Below are 27,719 nucleotides of genomic sequence, written 5' to 3'. Positions count from 1 at the left end.
TACACTATTCTAACTCAAACTTTCTGGGAAAATGTTTTTAGATAAAAACTGAAAGAGTGTTCATGTTTCACAATACGTCGTCAAGAGGGGGGAATTGGGGGGCCCCCCCAAATGACGTATTGTGCCCCCCGACATGTAATGCACAGGATAATAAAACAATCTTACATTGAACGTTCGATATTAAATGTCTGCGATTGTAACCATCTACAATTTCTAAGCACAGTGTTTCAGCAGAACTTAGCTCACAGGAACAGTAATCTCTACAACGATAACACTAGAAATGCATAACAAATTATCTTCAGAAATGATTAAGAAAATTCATTATTCAACGCATTATTACACAGACCGTAACTTGAAATATAACTATATGCAGTATAAATAATTGAACAAAACAAGACTTTGTGGTCTATTTTAGTTACAGCCTAATATGGGTTGTTGTTTTGGTCTGTCTCAGATCATTAAAAAAAGTGTGCCCCCCAATGGAAATTATTTGGTTTGTTCTGGCGACGGCCCTGTGTTAGTATCATAAACTTTTGTAGATCACAGAGATTTTTTTATTTTTATTTTTTTGCTTTAAAAATCTTATTGGGTTCTTGTCGAGGAAACGTGTGACGCTACAAACTAACGCCATAACTGCACCACACAGACCTTTTTTTGTCGTGACTATCTATTTTCTCTCTTGAGAGAAGAAAAGAAAAAGGAATCAGCGATCAATGAAGAAACAAGATACATTTTTGAATAGTTTGTTTCAGAACAGACAGATCTTTGTGATTCTCGTGGTTGTTCGTTTTTAAAACGACCGTTCAGAAAGTGAAAGTAAAGACAAAGTGTTCAAACAGTGAAAATGGCTTCACTATATGTATCTTCAGAAGAGCTTTCTTGTCCTGTGTGCCTTGAAATCTTCAAGTCTCCTGTTCGTCTGTCGTGTAATCACAGTTCCTGTAAAGAGTGTCTTCAACAGTTCTGGAGAAGCAAGGAAACTCGGGAGTGTCCAGTCTGCAGGAGAAGATCCTCAATGGAGATTTCTATTCCTAACATGGCGTTAAATGAAAAGAGTGAGTCATTCCTGAAGGAGAGAGATAAGAGTCGTTCATCAGGATCTGAGGAGATGTGCAGTTTACACAGTGAGAAACTCAAATTCTTCTGTCTGGAGGACAATCAGCCTGTGTGTGTAGTGTGCAGAGACTCACAGAAACACGCCAATCACACTTTCAAACCCATCAGTGAAATTGGTCCATCATATAAGGTAAGGAAGATTTATTTCTGAGGATTAAAGCTTGTATTACTAGATACATTAGCACTTTATGAAGATTTTCACTTTAAATTTTAGGAGGAACTGAAGTCCTTAAAAGAGAAACCTAAACACAAAGAAAAGATTAAAGGAGAGAAAACAGTTCAACACGCCAAGGTGAGGATTGATTCTTTTGACATATTCACACATTTAATTAGAACAGTTTAGTGATTTAACTGAGATTACATGTTCCATTATTGGAGAACACACACAGCCATTCTCTGGGAGTGTTCGATTCCAGGTTTTTCAGAGTCGACTCTGACTTCTTGATTCCATTTACTTTACATCAAAACATGGTCAGGAATAATAGGAGATATCAGTCGTATCTGTTATTCCCAGATAACACCCAGGGGCGTAAATTTCATCTAAATGTTTGGGGGGGGGGGTAGCTATTATTAGCTACACTAATAATAGCTACACTATTATTAGTGTAGCTAGCATGGAGACCGTGCCATTATCGTTCTTCTCGAAGTTTGTCTCTGGTTCATTGAAAAAGCTGACTAAATTGACCAAAATATTCTTCATTGGTGTGCGAAATTGACAAAAAATTGTCACTATATTTTCAGGGATTTTATCGATAACAATAATTAGACAATATTTTGATGAGTGTGTTATTGTGCTGGTAACTTGGCATGTTTAGGTCTGCCGTGGACAGCCGACTCCTAAAGTTTTTGATATTCTTCATATTCTGTTTGGCGGTCAGTTCAGAGCAGTGACAGAAATCATTTTTCCAATAAGTTTCAATCGATTTTTACCTTCATTGGCATTTTTACTTATATAAATGTATTTTTAAACCTAAATATGAAAAACCTAAAAATAGAGTTAAAACAGGCAATATGGTGTCTAAAAGTAAACAGACTACACATAATGTATGTGTACACTCTATGGGGGTGTGTGAGGGAACGGTTTTAAACAATCTAGGTGAACGCACAGACTGTAAAACAAGGTTATAATCGCCAACATAGCGAGGCGGACTACATCGGTGACAAAAATACATTGGTTATCATAAAAAAAATTGTCATGATTTATTAATGACGCAGCATAATCTGTATTAAAACCCTCTGATGGTCCTCGGTCATTTCTGACCGAATAATTTTCTGTTTTGAAATTTAAAAAATCACAGCTTCATCGGAAGGTTATGAAACTTGGTGACTTTTCTGGCATTAGGTATGTGAATAGGCTACAAAAAAAAATTGAGGTCATGATCCGAGCATGCTAAGTGGTCGTAAAAAAAATAGTCACACTCGTGGTCTTCGGTCAAAAATGACCGACCCATAGGAAATGAATGGGAAATTTACAAAAACACAAAAATTCTCAGAATTTTTGTCTGTACAATCTACAAATCGGACACGATTCTAAAAAAAAGTACACCGCAGTAAAGGGGTGACACTCTACAACATCAAGAGTGCAAAAAAATCACACCCACCCACACACACACACACACACACATACAAACACACGTTTATACACATACACACCAATAAATTCAGATTACAAAAATCTGTTTTGAATTTTTAAAAATCACAGCTTCATCAGAATGTTACGAAACTTGGTGACTTTTCTGGCATTAGGTATGTGAACACACAAAAAAAAATTGAGTTCATGATCCGAGCATGCTAAGTGGTCGAAAAAAAATTAGTTATGATTTTGGTCTTCGGTCAAAATTACCCCCATAGGAAATGAATGGGAAATTGACAAAAACACAAAAATTCTCTACAAATCAGCCACGATGCAGAAAAAAAATGCTCAGCAATGAAGGGGTGAAGCTCTAAAACATCAAGAGTGAAAAACATAACATAACTAATAATTATAATTAATATATGTATATATAATATAATAATTATTAAAATTATTAAAATAATAATTAATAAAATGTTATAAACCTTGGCAAAAAGTATTATTTGAGAATTTCTAAAAAAATACATTCAATCCACATCTTAAAAGTAAGTAATTTGGTCCAAAAACAACTAGAATTCACAAACATCTCCATTTAGAGCTATACAGGCATCTAGTGGTAAACCCATGCAATATCATGTTTTATTTAATTTTCTGATTAATAAATTGATGAATTTTTTTTTATTTTATTTTTTTTCTGAAAGCCTAGTCTCTATTTTACCCGAAAATACTGCATAGAATCATTATTTTCAATGTCAAAAAATGGACTATAAATATTGCATAAATATTAATAAGTTCAATCAAATTGTCTCAAAATTCTAAATTAAAAAGAATAAATATTATAGAACAAAAATAAATTGCATTGGTTTTTACTGGGATGGAGGAAGTTTCATTTTTAGGTGTCCGGTCATTTATGACCGGGAAGGCCCCCAGTGTGACTGCTAAACGAAGACCATCAGAGGGTTAAAGAGAAAATAATCACTTCATCCGAGGTTTAAAGTTAATAAAATAGCCTTGACTTACTTCAGTTTCACAACTGAAAAACCTTTGACTTTGTTTGTGATGAGGTAAAAGGGAAGCAGGCAGTGTTGGACCAAAGCACCGAGGCAAAGGAGGGGGACTTTTTAGGAGGGGACAACCCTCAGATAGGGGGGGTCCTGACCCCCCCGACCCCCCCGCGAGTTCCGCCTATGCACTGAACTGAACGGACTCGCAAATTTGGCTGATTATTGCTGCTGAAAATGGTCGAGTTTTGGTCTGTACTAATCGGTCGACACCGGGAAAAAACATTTCGAGTTCTTTAGACTGTCAGAAGTTAAAGAGAAGAGTGCAAAACTGATGAGGCATTTGTGGTTGAGAGAGGCACAGCATCAGCCACATGTGTAAATGAAGCGTTGACTATGGCTAAAATGTTGACGTAGTTAACTATGGCTACATTCACACTGTCAGTCCAAATCCGATTATCTTTGTATCCGATTGGAATATGATCTAAAATGATGTCCACACTGTGTATCGCAACTGTTCAGATCCGATTTGTGTGTCCATGCAGCTCTTTGGCAATATGGCAATGACGTTGCGTTATTGGAGGGGTTTGCATTTGCAATAGAGATGTCTTATTTAAATTTTACAACATGGAAATGTGTAGCCGCCTTGCTGGACTACTGCGTCTTGAGCATTGGTCTTGACTCTTGAGCCTGCTGCAGAACTGTAGGAGGCTCAACTGTAGGCTGGTATGCACAGTGTTGCCAACTATTTTCATAGGAAAGTAGCTAAAGCCTTCCCTTTTTTTATTTTATTTTTTTATTTATTTATTATTATGCTTCCAAACAATACAGAGATGACTAACATGGTAGCCTATACAATTTTGTAACAAAATTACAAAAATGTCAATACAAAATCTAACAATATGTACAATGTCATCTGAACATACAGCAGTGCATAACTAAGACAAATACAAATAAAGAGAAATAGGTGTTAGCAAAAACAGAAAAAATATCATGAAATTCTTATTTACTGAGGATGAAATAGTGTTAAGGTACATTTTAAATTCTTTCAAAAAAACAATAAAAATTGGTTTGTTATTGGTGAATTTACATTTATGAATATACAATTTGCCAATAGAATAAATTACATTAATAACAAAGCAGGCTTTTTTTTATTGGGGTCAGAATCAAAGTATCCAAAAATAATGTCTTTAAAGGTTACTGATATATCTTGCTGGATATTATCTTTAATAAATATTTCAATATTTTTCCATAGTTGTTCAGTATAGAATCATGACCAAAATAAATGTTTAACCGTTTCTGTGTGAACTTGGCAAAATGAGCATCTTGTGTCAATATTACTTTGTATAAAATGTATTTATTATTTTAAAGGACACTTCTTTTATTTTATTAGTTAGAAAATATTTCTGTTGTAAGGACCAAATCTTTTTCCAATTTAAATTTTTTAATAAATTACTCCAGTAAGAGATTGCAGGAGAAACAGAAATTATATTTTCAAGAAAAAGGGAAATTTTTTTTTCTGAAAAACATATTTTACCTATTGGAGTTTCAGTTGGCTCAGGAAAGGTAGTAATTATAGTAGGAGAGTGAAAACAGTTTTTTAAGAGAGTACAGATTCCTGTTGGAATTGCTCCCATACCTATGGCAAACTCTTTGGGGGTAACTGGCATATTGTATTCAGAAAGAAATTCTGTGCAAGTCATTAAAAAAACGTTGGTTGTTAAATAGCTGATGTACTAAAAGTAAGCCGTTATTAAACCATTTATCAAAAAATAAAGATCTATTTTTGTATAAAATATTTTGATTATTCCAAATAAAGAATTAATGGGGGGTGAAATTGTGTTTATAAATTAACAAGGTACCTGTAACATAAGTAACAAAAGTACCTGTTGGTGGAAATTTTAAAATTTGATGGGAATTTTTGATATGTTGTAATTGCACATTAAAGGGTTAGTTCACCCAAAAATGAAAATTCTGTCAGTAATGACTCACCCTCATGTTGTTCCAACTCCGTAAGAACTTCGTTCATCTTTGGAACACAAATTAAGATATTTTTGATTAAATCTGAGCCATGTTTCACTCCTCCATAGGCTTCTAGGTGACCGAAACTTGCTGGCCCAGAAAAGTTATTAAAGAGATCGTTAATATAGTCCAAGTGACTCCAGTGGCTCAATCTTAAGTATATCAAGCGACGAGAATACTTTTTGTGCGCAAAAACAAACAAAAATAACGACTTTATTCCACTATTCATTTCCTTCTCTCTTGGCCTCGTAGTGTTTTTGCGCAGCGCGTCTGTGTTGCACGTCACCACGTAGGCTCACAATTGGCCGAAGCGGGTCATGTGTGTGATGCGTGATGACGTATAACACAGACGCGCAGCGCAAAAACACTACGAGGCCAAGAGAGAAGGAAATGAATAGTGGAATAAAGTCGTTATTTTTGTTTGTTTTTGCGCACAAAAAGTATTCTCGTCGCTTGATAAACTTAAGATTGAGCCACTGGAGTCACTTGGACTATATTAACGATCTCTTTAATAACTTTTCTGGGCCAGCAAGTTTCAGTCCCTTAGAAGCCTATGGAGGAGTGAGATACCGCTCAGATTTAATCAAAAATATCTTAATTTGTGTTCCGAAGATGAACGAAAGACTTACATGGTTGGAACAACATGAGGGTGAGTAAATACTGACAGAATTTTCATTTTTGGGTGAACTAACCCTTTAATAAAAAATGTATACCAATATGTGAAAAAGCTTGTATTGGGAAGATATTCCAGATGTCTTGATTTTTCAAATACCTATGAAGCCAATTTATTTTAAAAGTATAATTTAAAGAATAACCGATTTCTTCATATAGTGGTTTTTATTTTTCCAGATAAAAGCTGTCAGATCTCTTATCAATCAATTTACATGTGGACTTATCAACATAAAAAGATTGGGCCGCATAAGAGAGACGTGAAAGTCCCTCGGCCTTAGTGAGCAAAACTCTTCCTTTAATAGATAGATCCCTTTGAAGCCAGGAATTATTATTTTTTCTTTGTTTTAGCAATAATCGGATTAAAATTTGTTGCACATCTATTTTTATCTTTAGTTATTTCTATGCCAAGATATTTTACAGTGCTTTTAACAGCTATGCCACATATTGAAGAAACATTACAATTCTTAATGGGCAATAATTCACATTTATCATTATTCAGACTTAGACCAGAAGCTCTAGAGTGACTGAAGGACCCTCATGTGGTGTTCAGGTCATTTTGACCCGGAGAGAATTTTCTTTTACCCAAAAATACTAGTTAATGTTATCGCTTTGGACTGAAACTTGGTGACTTTATTCACAGATGGTATTCATTCGGTTCACCTGACGTCACTAGCTTTGCGCCGCCATCTTTATGACCGATGGTCTCAGTAATGCCTGCAATATATTGTGCAGTTGGCTGCAACAACAACCGAAAGAGGAACCCTGAACTGGTATTTTATTCTATACCAAAAGAAAAGGATAGAAGAGAGAATCATTTATTTAAAAGACCTGAAGTTTCATGTTGGTTTGTGGTTAATTATATTTCCATTAGCTCTCAATGCCCAACATTATACAGACAGATATCGACAGATAATGTTTTTTCTTCATTTTATTTGTTGGATCTGTTTAAATGTAAGTTAGTAAGATTTGGGATTGTTTTGAATATATGTCTGTCTGTCTGTTAGTTAATTCCTACCTAAATCTAATAAATATTTTTCTGAAGTTCATAAAGATATTGTCTTCGTCACATGCGCTTAGATGTTATTTTGTGTAAGTAACGTTAACGTTAGCTCTGCAGAAGCTGCATAATCTCATCCTTGAAATGCATATTAAAGGACTAGTTCTTTCAAAAATGATAATTCTGCCGTCATTTACTCACATTCATGTGCAAATCCTTAAAGCTCCAGTATGTGACTTTTGTATGTGACCACAAGAGGGCGCAGTTTCCAACAATAACAAAGGCGAAGCTTGATGACGCTATGAAGGAGGTGACGATGGGAGATGTTGTTTTTAATGCGTTTACACCATCTAGCGATGTATCTAAATGGAATAAATGAATCATGATCACGGATGAGGTCATTTAATTGTTTTTGTATTACCTGCATGTCTGATTGTATTATTTTATGTCATCATAATTATTGAACTGCAAGGACCGTGAAATGTTATGCTATATTATTACAGGCATGTGGTGTAATTCATATCTATTAAAAGTACACACTTAAATGTTTATAAAGGTATATGGCTCATAAATGTGTGACAAGTATTCACTGAGTTTTGTTTCAGTTTATAGTTTATAGACGTGCTCAAGAAAAAAAAGTTCACCGCGACGGAGAAGCAGAACGCACACCCTGTTTATTTTCTTTATTTTAAAAAAGCACAATGTTTTGATTTGATTGTAAGTGGACACATACAAAAATAGAAATATCACAGATTCTTTTTTTATATTTCTTTTTTCTGTATGACCATAAATGACGGAGTAATTTAAGTTTATAGTGCTACAATGTGGAGAAAATCCAGCAAAACGCGCCCGCGCGTTTGCCGACTTCAGAGGATTAAAATAATTTTTACTGTAACTATTATGTTACTGGTACAATAAAAAATAATTGATTTGCTTACCTGTCTATCAATACACTCGCGAGAGCAGAGTCTCTGTCTGTCAAGTCCAAGATTGTCGCGCAGCTCTCTCCATCTCGAAAACGCCGATTTTTATCCGGTTTTATTCCTCCGTTTGTCACACAGTCTGCGTGTATCCGAATATGGACGCTTTCGCTTTGTTGCCACTTCAATACTCGCCAAAGAGTAATCGTAATCCATAACAGCTATAACCATACAGTATGGATAACGCTATAACCACCACTTCCGCATTTGACCATGTGATATTCCGGTGTGGTGGAACATCACATCAGAGAGTAGGCTTGTTTGAGATGAGCAAAATCTGCGCAGAATCGATCACCGGTGATCAGCGCGAGATGCATGCCGGTTAGAAATGTGTCCGAGTGCGGTCCGCCTTGCTCTGATGTCATGCTGACGTATGTCAAAAATCTCTCGCGAGCGCAAGGCACACCTGTCGGATTCTGCAGTCGAGCGCAGTTGCTCGCACCGACTGCGCTGATCAAAAGCATGATGGGAAACGACTTACTGACGACACAGCTTGATGTTCATTGGTTTAAACAACCGTGATGATGTATTGTTCTCTTTTAACATGTTTGATTTTAAAACTCTGATATCATGTTTTATGTATGTGTGAATATTCCCAAACTATCTAACAGTGCGATCTCTATGGATTATGCAATGTATTTTTTATAAAAAGAAAAGAAAAAAAAAAAACACACGTCTGTATTAAAGAAAAAAAGACTGATAAACATGTATTTGGAATGGAATTAAATAAGTAGGCTACTTTGGGTGTCTTGTTCATTATATTTATTTTCATATAAAAGCAACAGAAAACTTAAATTCCATCCAGTTTATTAGCAACACTGTGCACGAGCGTGAATCCCGCGATATCCGTCTTTGATCTCACAGCTGTCAGATCCACTGCGAGAAGAGAGAAGTGTCCGGCTTGCCTGCGCTTTTTTCACTCCGCCCCTCACTGCAGCCGCCTACTCTCGCCTACATTTCAGGCGAGGCGAGGCGCATCTCAAACAAGCCTAATGTAGACGGGCTCTGATCACATGGTCCACACCGGAAAAAAAGAATAGAGCGGACATTGCGTCACTAAGAGGCGACATTTCTTTTCCGGGACGGCCAGTTATTTAAAATCTGAATTTCTGGGAACTTCCGGTGATGGCGAACAGGTCACATCGTGTTTTCTAAGCTCGCTATCAATGCCCCCGAAATAATCTTTTAAATCAACGTCAGCCACCCAAAATAGTTGCTATCATATAATAACCTTTAACACCAGCATCTTTTTTGAGAAAAGTCAAGCAGCTGCTTTACTTGTTTGTCAAGCCGACCGAGATATGTCAAGCAAGAAAAGTGAAGCTAAGCTAACGGCAACCTCTGCTCAAGCTAACGTTTCGGAACACGATTACATACCAATGGAAACTTCAGGAAGCAGCTACGGTAAGAGGAAAGGCCAGCCTCCGACTCCAACAAAATCTTCTATTCCTCCCAACAAGATTAAAGCTTCGCAAGAACCAAAGGAACACCCAAGTGCTCTTGTTGAGGCAATTGAAAAGCTAACAATGAAAATGGACACATTTGGAGAGCAGTTACGAGAGACCACTGTTATGGTAGCCAGTGTTGCCAAGCTAGCAGAAATTAATGCTGCTGATATTAAGGAGTGCAAAGCGCAATTAAAAGCAGTTGAGAAAGAAATGCCACAGCTTATTAGAGAAAATAAAGAACTAACGGAAAGAGTTACAGAGATGGAAAGATACAAGCGGCGATGGAACCTTAAGATACAAGGTCTTAAAGAAAAGGAAAATGAACAGATCCGTCAAGAAATCATCAGCATCCTGTCAGAGATCGCACCACAGTGGGCCGCCTCCATGGAAACGGTTATTGACAGTGTTCATCGGCTCGGGAAACGAGAAGAAAGGAGTCATCGCCAAGTGATCATTCAGTTCGTGATGAGACATCAGAGGGATGAAATTTGGAGACTGACTAAAAACTCTAAGTTCTGCAAGGAAGCTGGGATTCGTTTCAAGCAGGACTTTTGTAAAGCAGACAGAGAGGCTCGAGCAGCTGTGTGGCCAAGGATGGAGCAAGCCCGTGCAGCTGGGAAGAGCATCTACTACAGAGGCCACATGGGTTTTATTGATGGTAAAAGGGTTCTTGTTGATACCTGAGATCCTGATAGCTCATATATCTGACCACACAGGTAGATATGTTTACAATACTTGAATACAATTTGCCATAAAAAAAAAAAAAAAAAAACTTAACTGAAGTTAAATATTCAAGGTTCTACCACACATTAATGGTTGTGCAGTTCTATGCAGATTGAGATTATTTACTTTAATTTTGCATGCCTGTTTCAGGCTCCCTTCTTTCAGAAGAAGTAAACTTTACCGGCAGTATATTATATTCCTTTATGTTCATTAATAAAACTGTTTAAGTTTCCTGTTTCTAAGATACTTAATACAGATTCCAAGTTTGATATCTGATGTTGATTAATACAAAAAAAAAATTTGTTAGGGGCTCATCACAACTCGGTAGTTACAACTAACAGTTCTACGTTCTACAACCTTTCATCTTTTTCAAGATATTCTTTCCTTCATCCTTTTAGTTTTTGTCATGTCTTTATTTAATTCTAACCTCTCTTTTGTAACACTTAACGCAAGGGGTTTAAGAGACTCTATTAAAAGGAAAGCAACATTTTTGTATTTAAAAAGTGAAAAAGCACAAGCTTATCTTGTTCAAGAAACTCACAGCAATGAGACAGATGAAAAATTTTGGTCAAATCAATGGGGAGACAAGATATTGTATAGTCATGGTTCAAACAGGTCAGCTGGTGTTGCCATACTCCTGAACAACTTTCCAGGGAAAGTGATTGCTACTAAGAAGGACCCGCTAGGTCATTGGATAATTTGTATTTTTGAGATGGGTGACAGAATTTTTATTCTAGGGAATATTTACGGTTACAACAACCACAACCAGAACAAAAATCTTCTAATAGATCTAACTAATATTGTAAAAGAATTATCCAAAAATTATGTAGATTATGATATCTTTATTGGAGGAGATTTTAACGTAGTAATGGATGAATGGCTTGACAGGTACCCCACAAGATTTCAAAATTATCACTACAATACAGCTTTGTTGGAACTTTGTAACTCACTCAAACTGACAGATATTTGGCGATATCTAAACCCAGACACTCAAATGTTTACTTGGTTTAAACCAGATGGAACAATTAAATCCAGATTAGATTACTGGCTTGTGTCAGATATTTATCCTGACTCTGAAATAAACTGCGCAATCTCGGCTGCACCACTTACAGACCACAGTTTAGTTAAAATTAATGTAATTCCATCAAATATGCGTTTAAGAAGAAATGGATATTGGAAATTCAACTCAAACCTTCTTAATCATGACCCCTTTTGTCAAGAAATTAAAATAACTATTAATGATATAAATATGGATCCATCATTCACGAGCTATAGAGCCAAATGGGAATATCTGAAATATAAAATTCGTCAAATTTCCATCTCGTTTGGTAAAACTTTAAGTAGAGACAGTAAACAAAAAGAAATGCATATTGTAAAGGAAATCAATAGTATTTGCAATAAACATCTAATAAATGAAGATGATAAGCAAAGATTAACGACGCTGCATTCCTCACTGGACAGAATTTATGTTAATAAAGCTAAAGGAGCTTATATCCGTTCTCGAGCAAAATGGATGGAGGAAGGAGAAAAGAGTACAGCATACTTCTGTCGTCTAGAGAAGAGAAGGCAGGAACGAAATGCGATAAAAACACTGATAATTGACAACCAAGAATGTACTGACCTTGATAAAATCTCCAGAGCAGTTTTCCAGTTTTATAGTAATTTATATTCCTCCTCTTATTCGCAGGTCGATGCTGAAGCTTTCTTTAATAAAATCTCTGAACAGATCCCTAAAATTGATGATTGTTTTAAGAATATCTGTGATGCTGAAATTAAAATGGAAGAGGTGGAAAAAGCCCTTAAATGTCTTAAACTGGATAAATCCCCAGGCTCAGACGGTTTAACAAGCAACTTTTACAAGTATTTCTGGGATAACCTAAAAGATCTCTTACTAAATATGCTAAAAGAAATATGTAATACATTCATTTTACCTACAACAATGAAGCAAGGAATGATCACCCTAATTCCAAAACCTGGCAAAAACTCAAAGATAATTGACAATCTACGTCCCATAACTCTTCTTAATAACGATTACAAACTCTTGACTCATATTTTTGCAAACAGACTTAGAGTGGGGATCGAGGACATCGTGTCAGACACACAATCAGGCTTCATCAGAGGACGTTCAATACATAATAATATACGACTTATACTTGACTTACTTGACTATAATTACCTAATAGAAGACAAGAGCCTAATCCTTTTTCTAGATTTTTTTAAAGCTTTTGACTCGATCGAACACAGATTTATGTTTCGGACATTAGAGCTCTTAGGATTTGGTGAACAATTTATAAACATAATCAAATTAATTTACAAAGATACAAATAGCACAGTCCTTCTGCCGCAAGGAACTTCCCCAAGATTCCCGATTCAAAAAGGTATTAAGCAGGGATGTCCTATATCCCCACTGTTATTTATTATTGCAGCCGAGATGTTATCCATTCTTATTAAAAATTCAGATTTTAAAAAACTAACAATATTTGATCAACAACTGACAATAAGCCAACTTGCTGATGATACAGCCATATTTATGGAAAATAGCGACCAACTCCCAAAAATCCTTGAAACAATAGATTCCTTTTCAAAAGCGTCTGGGCTAAAATTAAATCTCAATAAATGTGAACTTTTACCTATTCATGATTGTAATCTCTCAGTTATTCACTCCATCCCTGTTAAAACAACAGTAAAGTATCTAGGCATACAAATCACAAAGGACGGGAATCAATTAACCAAACTTAATATCTGGGGGAACTTGGAAAAATGTAAAGCTCATCTCAACTCTTGGTCTCAGAGAGATCTATCTATTATCGGGCGAACATTACTTACAAAAACTGAAACCATCTCTCGCTTTATCTACCCAGCCCAATCATTATCAGTTCCCAAGGATGCAATCAAAGCAATAAACCAAGCAAACTTTAACTACATTTGGAAGGGTAAAACGCATTATATAAAAAAGAGTAAAATGATTAGAGACTATGAAGAAGGCGGGGTTAGGGCAATTGATTTTGAATGTATTGATGGTACAATCAAAACCAACTGGCTAAAACAATTTCTAATTAAAAAAACACAAATTTGGTTTCACATTCCCAACAATATCTTTATGAAACTTGGAGGCATCAAATTTCTCCTTAGTTGTGATTATGACCTCAAGAAACTTCCCTATAAAATCTCTTCATTTCATTATCAAACTCTGTTTTATTGGAAAATGATATACAAACATAATTTTAGCCCTCACAATATCCCAATATGGAACTGCAGGTATATTTTACATAATCGTAAATCTCTGTTTATACAAAACTGGTTAGATAAGGGCATTTGGTCTGTTTCTCATTTACTGGACTGTAATGGTAACTTACTCTCATTCGAGGATTTTTGTGCTAAATTTAATATTATAGACAAACAGCAATATAAAAAAGTTTTTAACGCAATACCTAAGCAAGTTCTTTTAATGATATCTCACCGGCATCGAGACTGTTCGACTCCAAAGCTTCCTTCGCTTTTGGTACAAGGGAGTAATCTGTTCGAATGTAAAATAAGTAACCTCGCTATTAGACAAATATTTAACAAAGAACTGTACCCGTTCTCTAGATCTTACAATTCAATCTCCAGGTTTTTTTCCAAAAAAGATGCTGAATGTTTAAGATCCCTTTTCTTTAAATTTCCAATTGTGCCAAAAGCTAAGGAAGTACACTACAAGGTCCTAAATGGAATCTATCCATCTTCTGAGTTTCTTTCTAATAGATTTGGTTTTGATTGTAAGAACTGTGTGTTTTGTACCAATAACGCAGAAACCACAGATCACATGTTCTATGATTGTATTTTCATCGATGCCTTCTGGAGTGATTTATTCCATTGGTTATCTAAATATCTGCCTGTTCCTGTTTTAAAGAAAGAAAATGTTTTATATGGTTTTATTGTCAAAGATAACAATCACAATATGTTGATTAACTCCATAGTAATACTTGGAAAATTCTTTATACATAAGAACAGATTTATGAAATCCATTCCCAAATTTTTTGCTTTTCACAAAGAATTGTACTGTTACTTTTCATCTCTGAAACACATGAAAGGAAAGAAGGCTGTGAAACTTTATACAATGATAGAAGATCTCGAAATGCAAAAAAATCCCTAGCCCTCTCTCAGTGTTATTTTTTTTATTTTTTTTTTTATTATTATTATTATTATTATTATTTTTTTTTACTACTTTAATTTATCTCTATCTCTTGTAATTCTCTCGCTTCTCTTAAGCGTCTTTATGTTTGATTCTATCCACAAGTCATCTTAAACTGTCATGTTCATATGGTCATGTTTATAATTGTTATGTCTGTACTGGAAAGATTTCAATAATAAAAAAAAAAAAAAAAAAAAGTTTAAAAAAAAAAAAAAAAAAAAAAAAAAAAGTTTCCGGCCGCCGCCATTTTGACAGTCAAAAATAGTCGATCTGTATCACTGAATCATTTCATTATTATATGAGGATCCTTTTTCAAACACAAGGTCAATATTGATTTTCCATAATGACAAAACAAATTATCCATGAGTTTATATGGAACTAAGCTTTAGGAGCTTTCCATCTTTACTCTCCTCATGTTACGTTGCATTCAGAGATCGACTGTTTTTGACTGTCAAAATGGCGGCGGCCGGAAACACTAACTCAGAAAGTGAGTCGTACAAAAGCTTTCTTTTTAATAAACTCTGTGTACACAAAAAAAAAAAAAAAAAAAAAAAAAATTCTGAATTTCTCTGAAATAAAAAATCTTTGGAGACTTTTGAGATATTGTAAGTACACAACTGGAGGAAATATATCACAATGTGCAAGTTATTTTCAGATATTTTATTACAAAATTGTTACATATTAGACCTTTAAGTTTACTTTTCCGTGGAAGACAAAGGGACATTTTTGAATATGTAGCCTAATGGAGACTCTTCTTGTCGATGTAATGAAAGTGAATGAGTAATGTTAGCCTACTGGGGGCTGTCACGCAAAAAATACTAATAATAAAAGTCATAAAAGTGATCTAATACGACTCGTCCGTTATATTAATATCGTTATTTATTCATATGATAGCTTTATGTGACGAAGAAATTGCAATTTAAGTTGTTATATTATAATCACTGAGCTTTACCTCTTGATAGCTTTTAATCGCAGCCGAATCATTAAAAAAGATTCGACTCAAAAGATTCTTTCATTTCAATATTTGTGTGTATTAAACCTTCTCTGTAATTGAACATCTGTTCTTTCGGACAGATATGGCAGTCTTTTATGATATTTGGCTGATGTCTCTGGCTGTGCTGATGCTGGTGTCTCTCTGGACTCTGCCAGTGCCGCTGTTCGGATTAGATAGATTCATTTATGCCAGCCGAACAGCTGCAGATTCATAGATTCATTCATGACATCGCCTCGACTCTCATGAACGCGCGCCATGAAGCTCTATACTTAAGTATTTCTATATCATGAAAGGCCAATTGGGGCAAGCCTGGGGCAGATAATAATGGACTAAAGAAAACTGGGGTTAACAAATAAGGATCGGAGCCTAAAATTGGCTCCAGGTATCTCTGTCTCTCTCTCTCATTCAAATGGGCAGTTTGGGCGGCCATACCGGGCGAGTCGGTCGTAAATATGGCGGCGTTCTATTTGTAGTGACGTAGGTGGCATCTATGAATAACTACTTCTCAAATGTTTTTTGACAATTTTCTTACTTTTTTAGGGGGGTTTTGTCACCTTGTTACACTTGTGGTCTTCCCGGTCAAAAATGACCGGCCTACAAAAATAGCTTATAAATCACTTATGTTGTATTATCACCCAATTTTGGATTCAATCTTTTTGTCAACTTGTTCTTTTTCGATTAGGACTGGTTTTATATTTCTATTTGCATCTGAATAATCGTAGGCCTCATTTATTTGAGAGTAGGCATCTCATCTTTTGAGTAAAAAAAAACATTATTTTTGAATAATTTTGGAAATATAAAATAAAATCTGAAGAAAATTGGCACTGTTGATCACACTAGTCTACTTTAATTTTTCACCAGGAATTTTGTTTTGAAAAACTTTTATTTTGTACAATATGGCACAGAGTTACACTTGTGGTGTTCTACTGGGCCATTGAGGGCCATTGTTTCAATGGGCCATTGAAAGTGAATGGGAGATACCAATGCAACCAATGAATGGAACAACACACAATATGTATCATTTTAAAGCTTAGAATCTCAGCTTTTTAATGCATCTAATCACTTTGATCAAATCCTAATGAGTGCTGAGTTATCACTCTAAAACAAGAGTGTTCCCCCGCAGGCGCCACCTAGCTGCGAAATAAATAATCATAATATTTTTCAAAAATATTACCTTGATCAACTTAAAATAGGTGTCATTTGAAAGCTTAGAGTCTGAAATTTACAATGAATGTAGCCAAATTGATAAACTCCTAAGTAGTGCTGAGTTATTTGCTGATAAATAGAAAAAAAAATCATTAATTTATAAACTACATTTTTGTATTACATTCAGCAATATGTCGAATACATCATACAGCTCAGATAGTCCTGTATCATATGTCATTTGAAAAGTCTCAATGAGTAAAATACAAGCATAATTGTTTCAGGCTTTTTACTAAACTTGAGCGAGGTTTTTGTAAAAGAAGCCCTTCAAAGACACCCATGTGTAAACCATATATGGATGATGGAATTTCTCGTAACTTCATGAAACATGCTCCGATTGTGGAAATTGACACATCATTATTTACAGCAGATGCTTACAATTAAAATGAGTCCAAACTCAACATAATCCATCACTCAGAACTAAAGATATTCCTCATTGAGTTCTAACACAAAAAAATACCACAGACTCACGTAGCAAAGCAAGGTAGCTTAGACTTGGCCTTTTTACTCGTATCTTCATGAAACATACATCGATCATGAAAAATGGCACATCGTTATTTACAGCAGGAGCCCACAATTAAAAAGAGCCCAAACTCAATATATTCCATCAATCAGATCTAAAGATATTCCTCATGGCATTCTAACACAGAAAATATCACAGATGCACCTAGCCAAGTATATACTCATGAAGCTCTCACGTTTGGTTTTCGCTGATAACTTCACGAAGCATGCACAGATCGTAGAAAACTGTACATCATTATTTTCAGCAGACTATCACGATTAAAAAGAGCCCAAACTCAGCATAATCCATCACTCAGGTCTAAAGATATTCCTAATGGAGTTGTAACACACGAACCCCAACAGGCGCACACAGAGCCTTGAATATAGATGTAGCACTTATGTCGCGTTTTAACTCATAACTCAATGAAGCATGCATAAATTGTGGAAAATGGCACATCATTATTTACATGAGATTGTTAAAGCTCCAGTATGTGACTTTTGTATGTGACCACAAGAGGGCGCAGTTTCCAACAATAACAAAGGCGAAGCTTGATGACGCTATGAAGGAGGTGACGATGGGAGATGTTGTTTTTAATGCGTTTACACCATCTAGCGATGTATCTAAATGGAATAAATGAATCATGATCACGGATGAGGTCATTTAATTGTTTTTGTATTACCTGCATGTCTGATTGTATTATTTTATGTCATCATAATTATTGAACTGCAAGGACCGTGAAATGTTATGCTATATTATTACAGGCATGTGGTGTAATTCATATCTATTAAAAGTACACACTTAAATGTTTATAAAGGTATATGGCTCATAAATGTGTGACAAGTATTCACTGAGTTTTGTTTCAGTTTATAGTTTATAGACGTGCTCAAGAAAAAAAAGTTCACCGCGACGGAGAAGCAGAACGCACACCCTGTTTATTTTCTTTATTTTAAAAAAGCACAATGTTTTGATTTGATTGTAAGTGGACACATACAAAAATAGAAATATCACAGATTCTTTTTTTATATTTCTTTTTTCTGTATGACCATAAATGACGGAGTAATTTAAGTTTATAGTGCTACAATGTGGAGAAAATCCAGCAAAACGCGCCCGCGTGTTTGCCGACTTCAGAGGATTAAAATAATTTTTACTGTAACTATTATGTTACTGGTACAATAAAAAATAATTGATTTGCTTACCTGTCTATCAATACACTCGCGAGAGCAGAGTCTCTGTCTGTCAAGTCCAAGATTGTCGCGCAGCTCTCTCCATCTCGAAAACGCCGATTTTTATCCGGTTTTATTCCTCCGTTTGTCACACAGTCTGCGTGTATCCGAATATGGACGCTTTCGCTTTGTTGCCACTTCAATACTCGCCAAAGAGTAATCGTAATCCATAACAGCTATAACCATACAGTATGGATAACGCTATAACCACCACTTCCGCATTTGACCATGTGATATTCCGGTGTGGTGGAACATCACATCAGAGAATGTAGACGGGCTCTGATCACATGGTCCACACCGGAAAAAAAGAATAGAGCGGACATTGCGTCACTAAGAGGCGACATTTCTTTTCCGGGACGGCCAGTTATTTAAAATCTGAATTTCTCTGAAATAAAAAATCTTTGGAGACTTTTGAGATATTGTAAGTACACAACTGGAGGAAATATATCACAATGTGCAAGTTATTTTCAGATATTTTATTACAAAATTGTTACATATTAGACCTTTAAGATTAAAACGAGCCCAAACTCACCATAATCCATCACTCAGATCTAAAGATATTCCTCATGGACTTCTAACACATGAAGTTGCACAGGCGCACCAATGAAGTAGCAGTAGCAGAGATGCTATGTTGTTTTGATGTGACGTTTCAGATCATAACTTGCATGGATTGTGTGTTTGTGTGTGTGTGTGTGTGTGTGTGTGTGTGTGTGTGTGTGTGTGTCTCTATGAATGTCAGATGGATGAATGGATATTAGATGCAGGTAGGATTAAGTTTCTCTCTGTGAAAAAGAATATGTGTAATACTCAAAATAGTTTGTGTTTTAACTTAACGTGTGTGTGTTTTTGGGTAGCATGTGTATGCATGTATCCACACATGCACAGGTTCAATGGCTCGATGTTTGCGAGCACACATGCACATACGGTATGTGTACATAAACATAATGAACATGCTCCTGAAAACTTAGCTTATAAATCAATGGCCCAGTCTCTCCCATTCACTTTCAATGGCCCATTGAAACAATGGCCCTGTTGTGGAACACCACAAGTGTAACTCTGTGCCATTTTGTACAAAATAAAAGTTTTTCAAAACAAAATTAAAATTAAATTAAATGAAAGTAGACTAGTGTGATCAATAGTGCCAATTTTCTTCAGATTTCCAAAATTATTAAAAAATTATGTTTTTTTTTACTCAAAAAATGAGATGCCTACTCTCAAATAAATGAGGGCCTACGATTAATCAGATGCAAATATAAATATAAAACCAGTCCTAATCGAAAAAGAACAAGTTGACAAAAAGATTGAATCCAAAATTGGGTGATAATAACATAACAAGTGATTTATAAGCTATTTTTTGTAGGCCGGTCATTTTTGACCGAGAAGATCCCGGGTGTTTTAGGGTTTTGAACACCACACAAGGGTTAAATCACATGATTTTAAACCTAAATATGATGGATTTAATGCGTGTATACAGAACATTTTTAAATAAAGCCATTTTATTTTATTCAAGTCATATTTGCTGTTGAGTGGAAGCAAAAATTAGTCAAGTAATTGTGTCTGTAATTTTAATCCTAGAGGTAGGCCTACAATACAATACGGTCTGTAAACAACTTAAAATACCAGTAGGCTACACATTCATGGGAAAATGCAAAAATAATAACAGCATCAAGAAACTAAATCTTGTCCGCAAAAAAAAGTGCTTAATGATATTTTGCCTGGTAAGAGTTCCTTCTTTAATGGCTATACTAATTTTTCCACTGTGATCTGTACATAAGGTTCCTCTTGCCACCCGTCCCTTAAAATACCGAATCATCCCGTATTTACAAGTAAGATGATGCGTCCCATATCAAATCAATAAGGGACGGGATTTGTCCCGTATTTTTCATTAGGCCCACACATAGTTGAATAAAAACATAAGGATTTTGCAGTATGGACAATACTACTAGCAAATATAAAGAAATCAATTTTACAATAAGTAGTAGAGAAGCTCATTGCATGATTGCATTTTAGCACCTTTGTTTCTATAGCGACGGAGTCGACAGAGTTTTATGTACGTACATCATTCCGTACATACATAAAATAAAAAAAACACACAAATAAAAAACCCTGAATTTAAGTTTAATATACAAACTGATCACAGCAGTCAGATCACGCAGTTATCACTCAAGTGATCATTTATATTTAACTTAAATTCAGGTTTATTTTTTATTTGTACAGACCAAAACACAGCACCGCGCATGCGTCGGATCTGATCCAGCTACGTCAAAGTGCTACAGGCTGCAGCGAGGACCTCTTGGGATTTCCTGATATGTGATTTGATTAGAATAGGATTTCAAACCACATATGGATGTAGCTTGAAACGGATTTCATGTGCTTTTTTGGACTGACAATCTGAACATAGCCAATGGCGGGATAAGAAATAGAAGGAAGAATTGCAATAAGGACTAGAGAAGCTAGCTTGTTCGGATCTTTACCACATATTAACTTTAGTTTGGCAAAATGTCGCGCTCTTTCCTGCTTACTAAGTTCTTCTCTATATGATTTTGCAGCTTCCATGTGGTTTTTTCCGTGGTTTATTAGTGTAACAGTGTGTTCAGTAGTACATAAATTGTGCAATCTATGCTGTTGTTTACATCCGAGTGCCTCCATAATGGCCACGCATCTGGGTTATTTTGTATTGTTTACAGTTATTTAATTATTCCATCCAGTATCGCGGACTCTAAGCAGAAGAAGGATCTTCTTTCATTGCATATGCCTTTGGGCGGCATTATGCTAATATTTCAGTGATGTGGATGTTTGAGAAAGTAATATCTGGACTTTAATCAAGGCCTTTAGGCTGGTCTGGAACAGTGTTCTGTGTTAGACAGAATAAATCTCTTTGTGGGAGACTATGAGCTTTGTAACTTTGCAGATCGTTTGCACAAACAGATACTTTACACATTAAAGGAAAAGGAAAACTTTAAAACGCATCATATGATCCCTTTAATATGTATATTCCTTTTGGAGTTGAGAATTTGTGTCCCCACCAACCACAGGGGGAAACAGCAGAAACAAAATAAATGTAAAATGCTTTACTTTTCTTGGTTGAGTTATGTGAAAGAACCTTTATTGTTAACAGTGATGTTGGTGCACATTTCATAATTTAAATATATAACATTGTACATCATTTACTCATGACCATAATTATTGTTGTGTTTTTATGTTTCACATTACAGGACATAAATAATCTCATCAAGGAAAGCATCTTAATCAAAGATGGAAATCCTGCTCGATATCGTCTGATAAAAAAGACAGAGAAAATGGATCAGTCTAAACCATATAGAAAAATGACCTTTGGAGAGAGAGACAAAAACAAACCCCATAAAACCATTCTGATGGTGGGAGAAACAGGAACAGGAAAAACAGCACTGATCAATGTGATGATCAACTACATGTTGGGTGTTCAGAGAGAAGACAAGGTTTGGTTTGAGATCACAGATGATCAGAGTGACCGATCATCAGCTCACAGTCAGACCTCCATCACCACTGTTTATGGGTTTTATTCACAAGAGAGTCCAAAACATTTAACAATCATCGACACACCAGGATATGGAGACACTCGTGGAGTTGATCATGATAAAGAGATCGCTGAGAGTTTGCTTAGTTTAAGTGAATCTGCAGAAGGGGTTCATGAAGTACATGCAGTGTGTCTAGTGATTAATGTGACACAGACTCAACTCTCTGACAGACTAATATACATATTTGATGCTGTTCAGTCTTTATTTGGGAAAGATACTGCTAAAAACATTGTCTTGCTCTTCACACACTCAGATGGATTTCCTCCTAAAGATGCTCTGACGGCTGTTAAAGAGGCTGAAATCAAGTGTGCAGTGAATGACAAGAATCAGCCTGTGTTTTTCCTGTTTAATAACTGTCAGTCAGAAACTGTTGATGAAGAATATGAAATGATCCAGTTACAATCATGGGATCTCAGTTTTAGAGGAATGGCAGGATTGTTCAAGTTTCTTGACACAATAAAACCAAAATCCCTGGAGATGACTCAAGATGTGTTGCAGAAACGGAAACAGCTGGAGGCAGATATCTCAAATCTACAATCACGTGTTCACATGACAGAACTAAAGCAAAATGAGCTGAAACAAACTCAAGAAGCTCTGGAGAATAACAAGAAAGATGTAGAAGAAAATAAGAACTTTGAGTATGAAGTTGAAGTCTCCTACAAAGAGAAGGTTGATATTGATCCTTCTGTAGCTGAAAAGGCGATGTGCTGCAGCGTCTGTGAGGAGAACTGTCATTATCCAGGATGCTGGTGGGTCAGTGATCTCTCATGGTGTGAAGTGATGAAAGATAATCACTGTACAGTGTGCACAAATAAATGCCACTACAGCAAACACGTCAAAGAAGCAAAAATATATGTAACAAAGACAAAGAAAGAGAAGAGGACATATGAAGAGTTAAAGAAGAAATATGATGATAAGATTAGGGAGGATGTGTCTTTGGTCCAGAAGCTGGAAGAAGAACTGCAAGAATTAGAGAAAGCGAAATTAAAGCTGGTGATTGAAGCTTTTCACTGTGTGGATAAACTGCAGATGATCGCACTCAACACTGTTTCTCTGTTCACACTACAGCATGTTGATTTTCTGATTGAGAAGCTGAAGGAAATAAATGAACCTGAAAAAGCAAAAACACTTGAAGAAATCAAGAAGAGAGCAGGAGAAGGAAAACACAGAGCTCTGAAATACAATACATACAAACAATAAACACAAATCAATCCTGAAAATGTTTCTGCTTCAAAAGCATGTCCTTCATGTGATGTAAAGCTGTATTATCATTGATCATAATTGCAATGTTTTATGAATCAAACTTTTTTTTTTATCATCACACTTGCCTGTATTTTCCATTTGTAAGTTGCTTTAAATAAACTACATCTGCTAAATGAATTAATGTACAATAGTGATTACTGTGAATTCTGTATATTCATTTATACAGTAAGATACTATTGAAAATATAGCAGTGACACTGTAAATGCAACAAATAGCCAGAACATTGTAATTAATCATAAAATTATGTGCATGTAATCATTATCACTAAGAGGCTGTTAGAGACTGTTATTATAAAACACTGTCATCTAGAGGCCATATGAGAAACTGTTAATTATCATCCAGCAGGTGAAAAACATGATAAACATTTCTAAGCTCTGCTTTGTGGACTGTGCTTTTTATTCTCTATGACATTTTTGGGCCTTGTGTTTATTGCTTCACGTGTTTATTGAGAATATACAGAGAGATTATTAAATGCTTCCACTTGTGTTTCACATATATCAATAAATTTATATTTATACATTTATATTTAGCAGTCTGTTTCTGTTAGTTTTTCATGTATAAATGTGTTCATTTAACTGTGTAATGCAGGAATCAATATTACAGTTTTTTATTTAATCAAAATTCACATTTTTACAATCATGACATTGTGCACAGCTTTAGCACCCACATAGTTTGTATTGTATTGAACACCCATCCCATTTTTTCTAGTATCTCATCATAGCAGGGCCGGACTGGGACACAATTTCAGGCCGGGAAATCCCACACCCATCCAGGCCATCCCATGGACCCAAATAAAATTTAGAAACACGGACAACCCTATTTTTTCCTAAATTACATTTATTGGTCTAAATCCTTAGGCTGGGGCCGTGTAAAATAATTAAAGGCTTTCTCTTGAACAGTATTCTCACTTCCCTTTTCCTTCTCTTCATTTACCCTAATGTCTCTCACTTCCACCAGTATCATCAGCCTCATACACTAATTAAAGTGGAGTACTAGTGATATATATATGTGTGTGTGTGTGTGTGTGTGTGTGTGTGTATGTATGCATGTATAAAGTGTGCGTATTTTTCTTGTACCTGTCTCTTCTTCACCTGTCACTTGTTCTGGTCTCATGTTACAAACAGAACTGTCCTCCTATATGTCCTCCAGAATCTATATTTATGTTAGTAAAAAATCTAAGTATTATATTTATGACAAAATGTTGTTGTTTTCATCTTAAAATTACTTAAATATCCAACATTTAGCAACACTAGGCTATATTTCATAAAATATGTTGAAAAAAATAATAATCTAATTTTGCTTCTACATGACATCTCACTCCCTGGCTGAATGTGTGATCATTGCACCACAGCTAATGCTAGGTTGACTGTCTCCACCTTCATTTGATAAAAAAAAAAAAAAGTTTTAAACCTCACAAATGGGCAGACATAATTTTCTAAATTGTCTAATAAAATGTTATTGCATTATTTTTTGTTGATGTCTGCACTATCACTCCTGTCTCCCTGCTCCCAGTACCACATAAATGTTAATATTTGTCTGCTAAATTACTAATGTAACTTTACACTAAATAATATTAATCTCCTTGAGCATACAGTATTTTGAGTGACTGGCGCTACCGCTACAGTAACATTTGCTAGCATTTCAATACTAAGTTAACGAAGAAAAAAGTACAGTATTTACAGATGAAGCCCTGAACAGGCCATTCATTTTGCAATATTTTGCTGCTTGTTCTCTGAGTGCTTTCTTTTTCGTTGTCCTTTCCCTCTCTGCTCCACCTGGCCGTTTTCTCTCCATCACCGGGTGATGCTCGCATTTTCTGTTTAACCGTTTGGCTGAGGCTTTACGTCGAATCGTAGCCTTGCCAGTCAACTTCAAGACTAACAGATTCATGATTTTATTTTATAATAATAATTTTATTGAATGACGAATTCGAAAATGATCACTGGACACTGGTAAAGGTAGTAGTATAAAAAAATTATAATAATAGATTTAAAAAAAAACAAACAAAAAAAAAAACTGCTGGCTGTCAGCAGGCCAAATTAGTCGGCAGGCCACCGGGAATTCTCCCGGTTCTCCCGATCATAGATATCATATAAAGGCATCTATGCTCCCGATGGCTAGTCCGGGCCTGCATCATATTAGAGATTGTAATATTGTGTTATATTTTAGCTTTATTTACCAAATTCGCTTTATTTTGTTTGTTTATTTTTATTTTGTATTTTGTATTCACAGAACCACACCATTTATGCACATTTAATAAAACAACGATTTGGATTATAACCTGAGTGAGACGTCATTGTTCTGACCGGAGAAACTGTAGCCTTCCAGCACCCGGAAAGCGTACCTTACCCGGGGCCGCCATTGGCTAACAAGCCTTCACCTGCTGTTAGCATTCCATTGACTCCCATTCATTTTGGCGTCACTTTGACAGCGAATAACTTTACACCTGAGGCGTTTAAATACGTGAATTATATGTGCATTAAATAATTATGAAGTTGTGAAAAGTCTAACCTTGACCAGAGCAGGTTTGCCTGAAGTCTGATTTGCACTATAATGCAAAGACTTCTGAAAATAAAAACACAAACTTAATTCAGTTTTTATAAGCATATACAAAGTAAAAAAAAAAAAAAAAAAAAAAAAATTCAAGAAATGAGCCAGTTCAATTCTCAAAAGTTCATTCTCAAGTTCATCTCCATATTATTTTAAAGATTTTGATCAAATGAATATCATTAACAATAGTTCGACTGTGTGAAATGTCAGTCTCTGCTGCCCTCTTTTGGTCAGTCAAATCTTCAAATAAACTTTATTTTTTATTTTTTATATCCCCAAACTGAGGAACATAATGACTAATAATCAATAAATTTATTTACTGTTTGTTTATCTTTTCCTCTATAATTTTCAGCATTTGCTTCCATGATGCTTGCTTCGTTGTTTCATATTCATAATATTAAAAATAATACAAAAACTTTGTTGACAGGTGTAAATGAAGTGTACAAGTGCACCATTTGGAACAGTGAATATGGAGGAAAATATTTAATAGCATTCTTTTTTTATAGCAAAATTTCCATCCAGTTTTTGCTCTGTTTTGTTATCTACAAAGTGAATATGTGTATTAGAGACTGTGTAATGAACTGATTACTGTTATGGAATCAAATGACCTTAGAAGGCCGGATACCCAAATAATGTCCAGTGAAAGGAGAGGAGTAAAGAGCCAGAGTCATGGGTTAGATTCACTCAATGTATTGCTTCATCAAATGGAGAATGTACTAGTTACACACTTGCACATGTCAATATAATATCAAATATAACACATAAAAAATCATTGTAGGCTTGCGCAAAATAACAAACAATGTAACAGAAACAGGCTTTGAATTCAAAGGATATACAGAGATGTGGAGATCTGCATGGCAATCAAGTATTGGAAGCAAGGTTCTGAGTTCTAATAAGTCACAATAGTTTCAGGGAAACGTCCACTTGATTGAAGGGAAAGGTGCAGACAGATGATGGCAGATGACAGGAAAATATGCATCCTTGCATGTGTCATGATACGCTGGGTGTGAGATGTGATGACAATAGTATAATTTGTGTGTTTCTATAATAAAACAGATAAAGCTCAATTAGTTTCTGATACAATCCGTATAAAGTGAGTCATTATCATTTCACATAAGCACATAATACAGATTTCTTAATGTTAATAGAATGTTATTTAAAGGTTAGTATGATGTTCCTGAAACATTCGATCACCTGCTGTTAAGCACTGAAAAAGTGCGGAAAGAAAAAACACAAGAATCTTTTGGATGAGATGTTAAACTGAGGTCTTGACTCTCTGTGGTCATTAAAAATCCCATGGCACTTCTCGTAAAGAGTAGGGGTGTAACTCCGGTGTCCTGGCCACATTCCCTCCAATGGCCCTTGCCAATCATGGCCTCCTAATAATCCCCATCCACTGAATTGGCTCTATCACTTTCTTTCCTTTCTCCACCTATAGCTAGTGTGTGTGTGGTGAGCGCACTGGTGCTCTGATATGATTGTAAAGCGCTTTGGGTGTACAGTAGAACATATGAAAGCCCTATATAAATGCCTCATTCATTCATTCATTCATTCATTCATTCATTCATTCATTCATTCAAGAAACGAAACCTGACTTTTAGCCACAGCCAGATGAAACCAACTGAAGATAACAGAAGGCATTAAATGTCTCAAGATCTCAGCAGAGGAAGATTAAATATTTAATTTTAAGTCACCATTATGGTGGTAATTGTTTGCTTTAGTTG

General features: G+C 35.4%; 1 protein-coding gene across 1 annotated transcript; it reads left to right on the top strand.

Moving 5' to 3' along the window:
- The first annotated feature begins 610 nt into the window (after positions 1 to 610).
- On the top strand, positions 611 to 23,560 carry LOC308682956 (uncharacterized protein). Its single transcript, XM_081352981.1, has 3 exons — positions 611 to 1,246; positions 1,331 to 1,408; positions 21,841 to 23,560. Exons 1-3 carry the CDS (start codon positions 845 to 847, stop codon positions 23,380 to 23,382), a joined length of 2,022 nt encoding a protein of 673 aa, XP_081209107.1. The 5' UTR covers positions 611 to 844; the 3' UTR covers positions 23,383 to 23,560.
- The last annotated feature ends 4,159 nt before the right edge of the window (positions 23,561 to 27,719 follow it).

This window comes from Scardinius erythrophthalmus (assembly GCF_964197995.2).
Source record: "Scardinius erythrophthalmus genome assembly, chromosome: 22".
Lineage (NCBI taxonomy): Eukaryota > Metazoa > Chordata > Actinopteri > Cypriniformes > Leuciscidae > Scardinius > Scardinius erythrophthalmus.
This window is presented reverse-complemented; position numbering and strand designations above follow the sequence as displayed.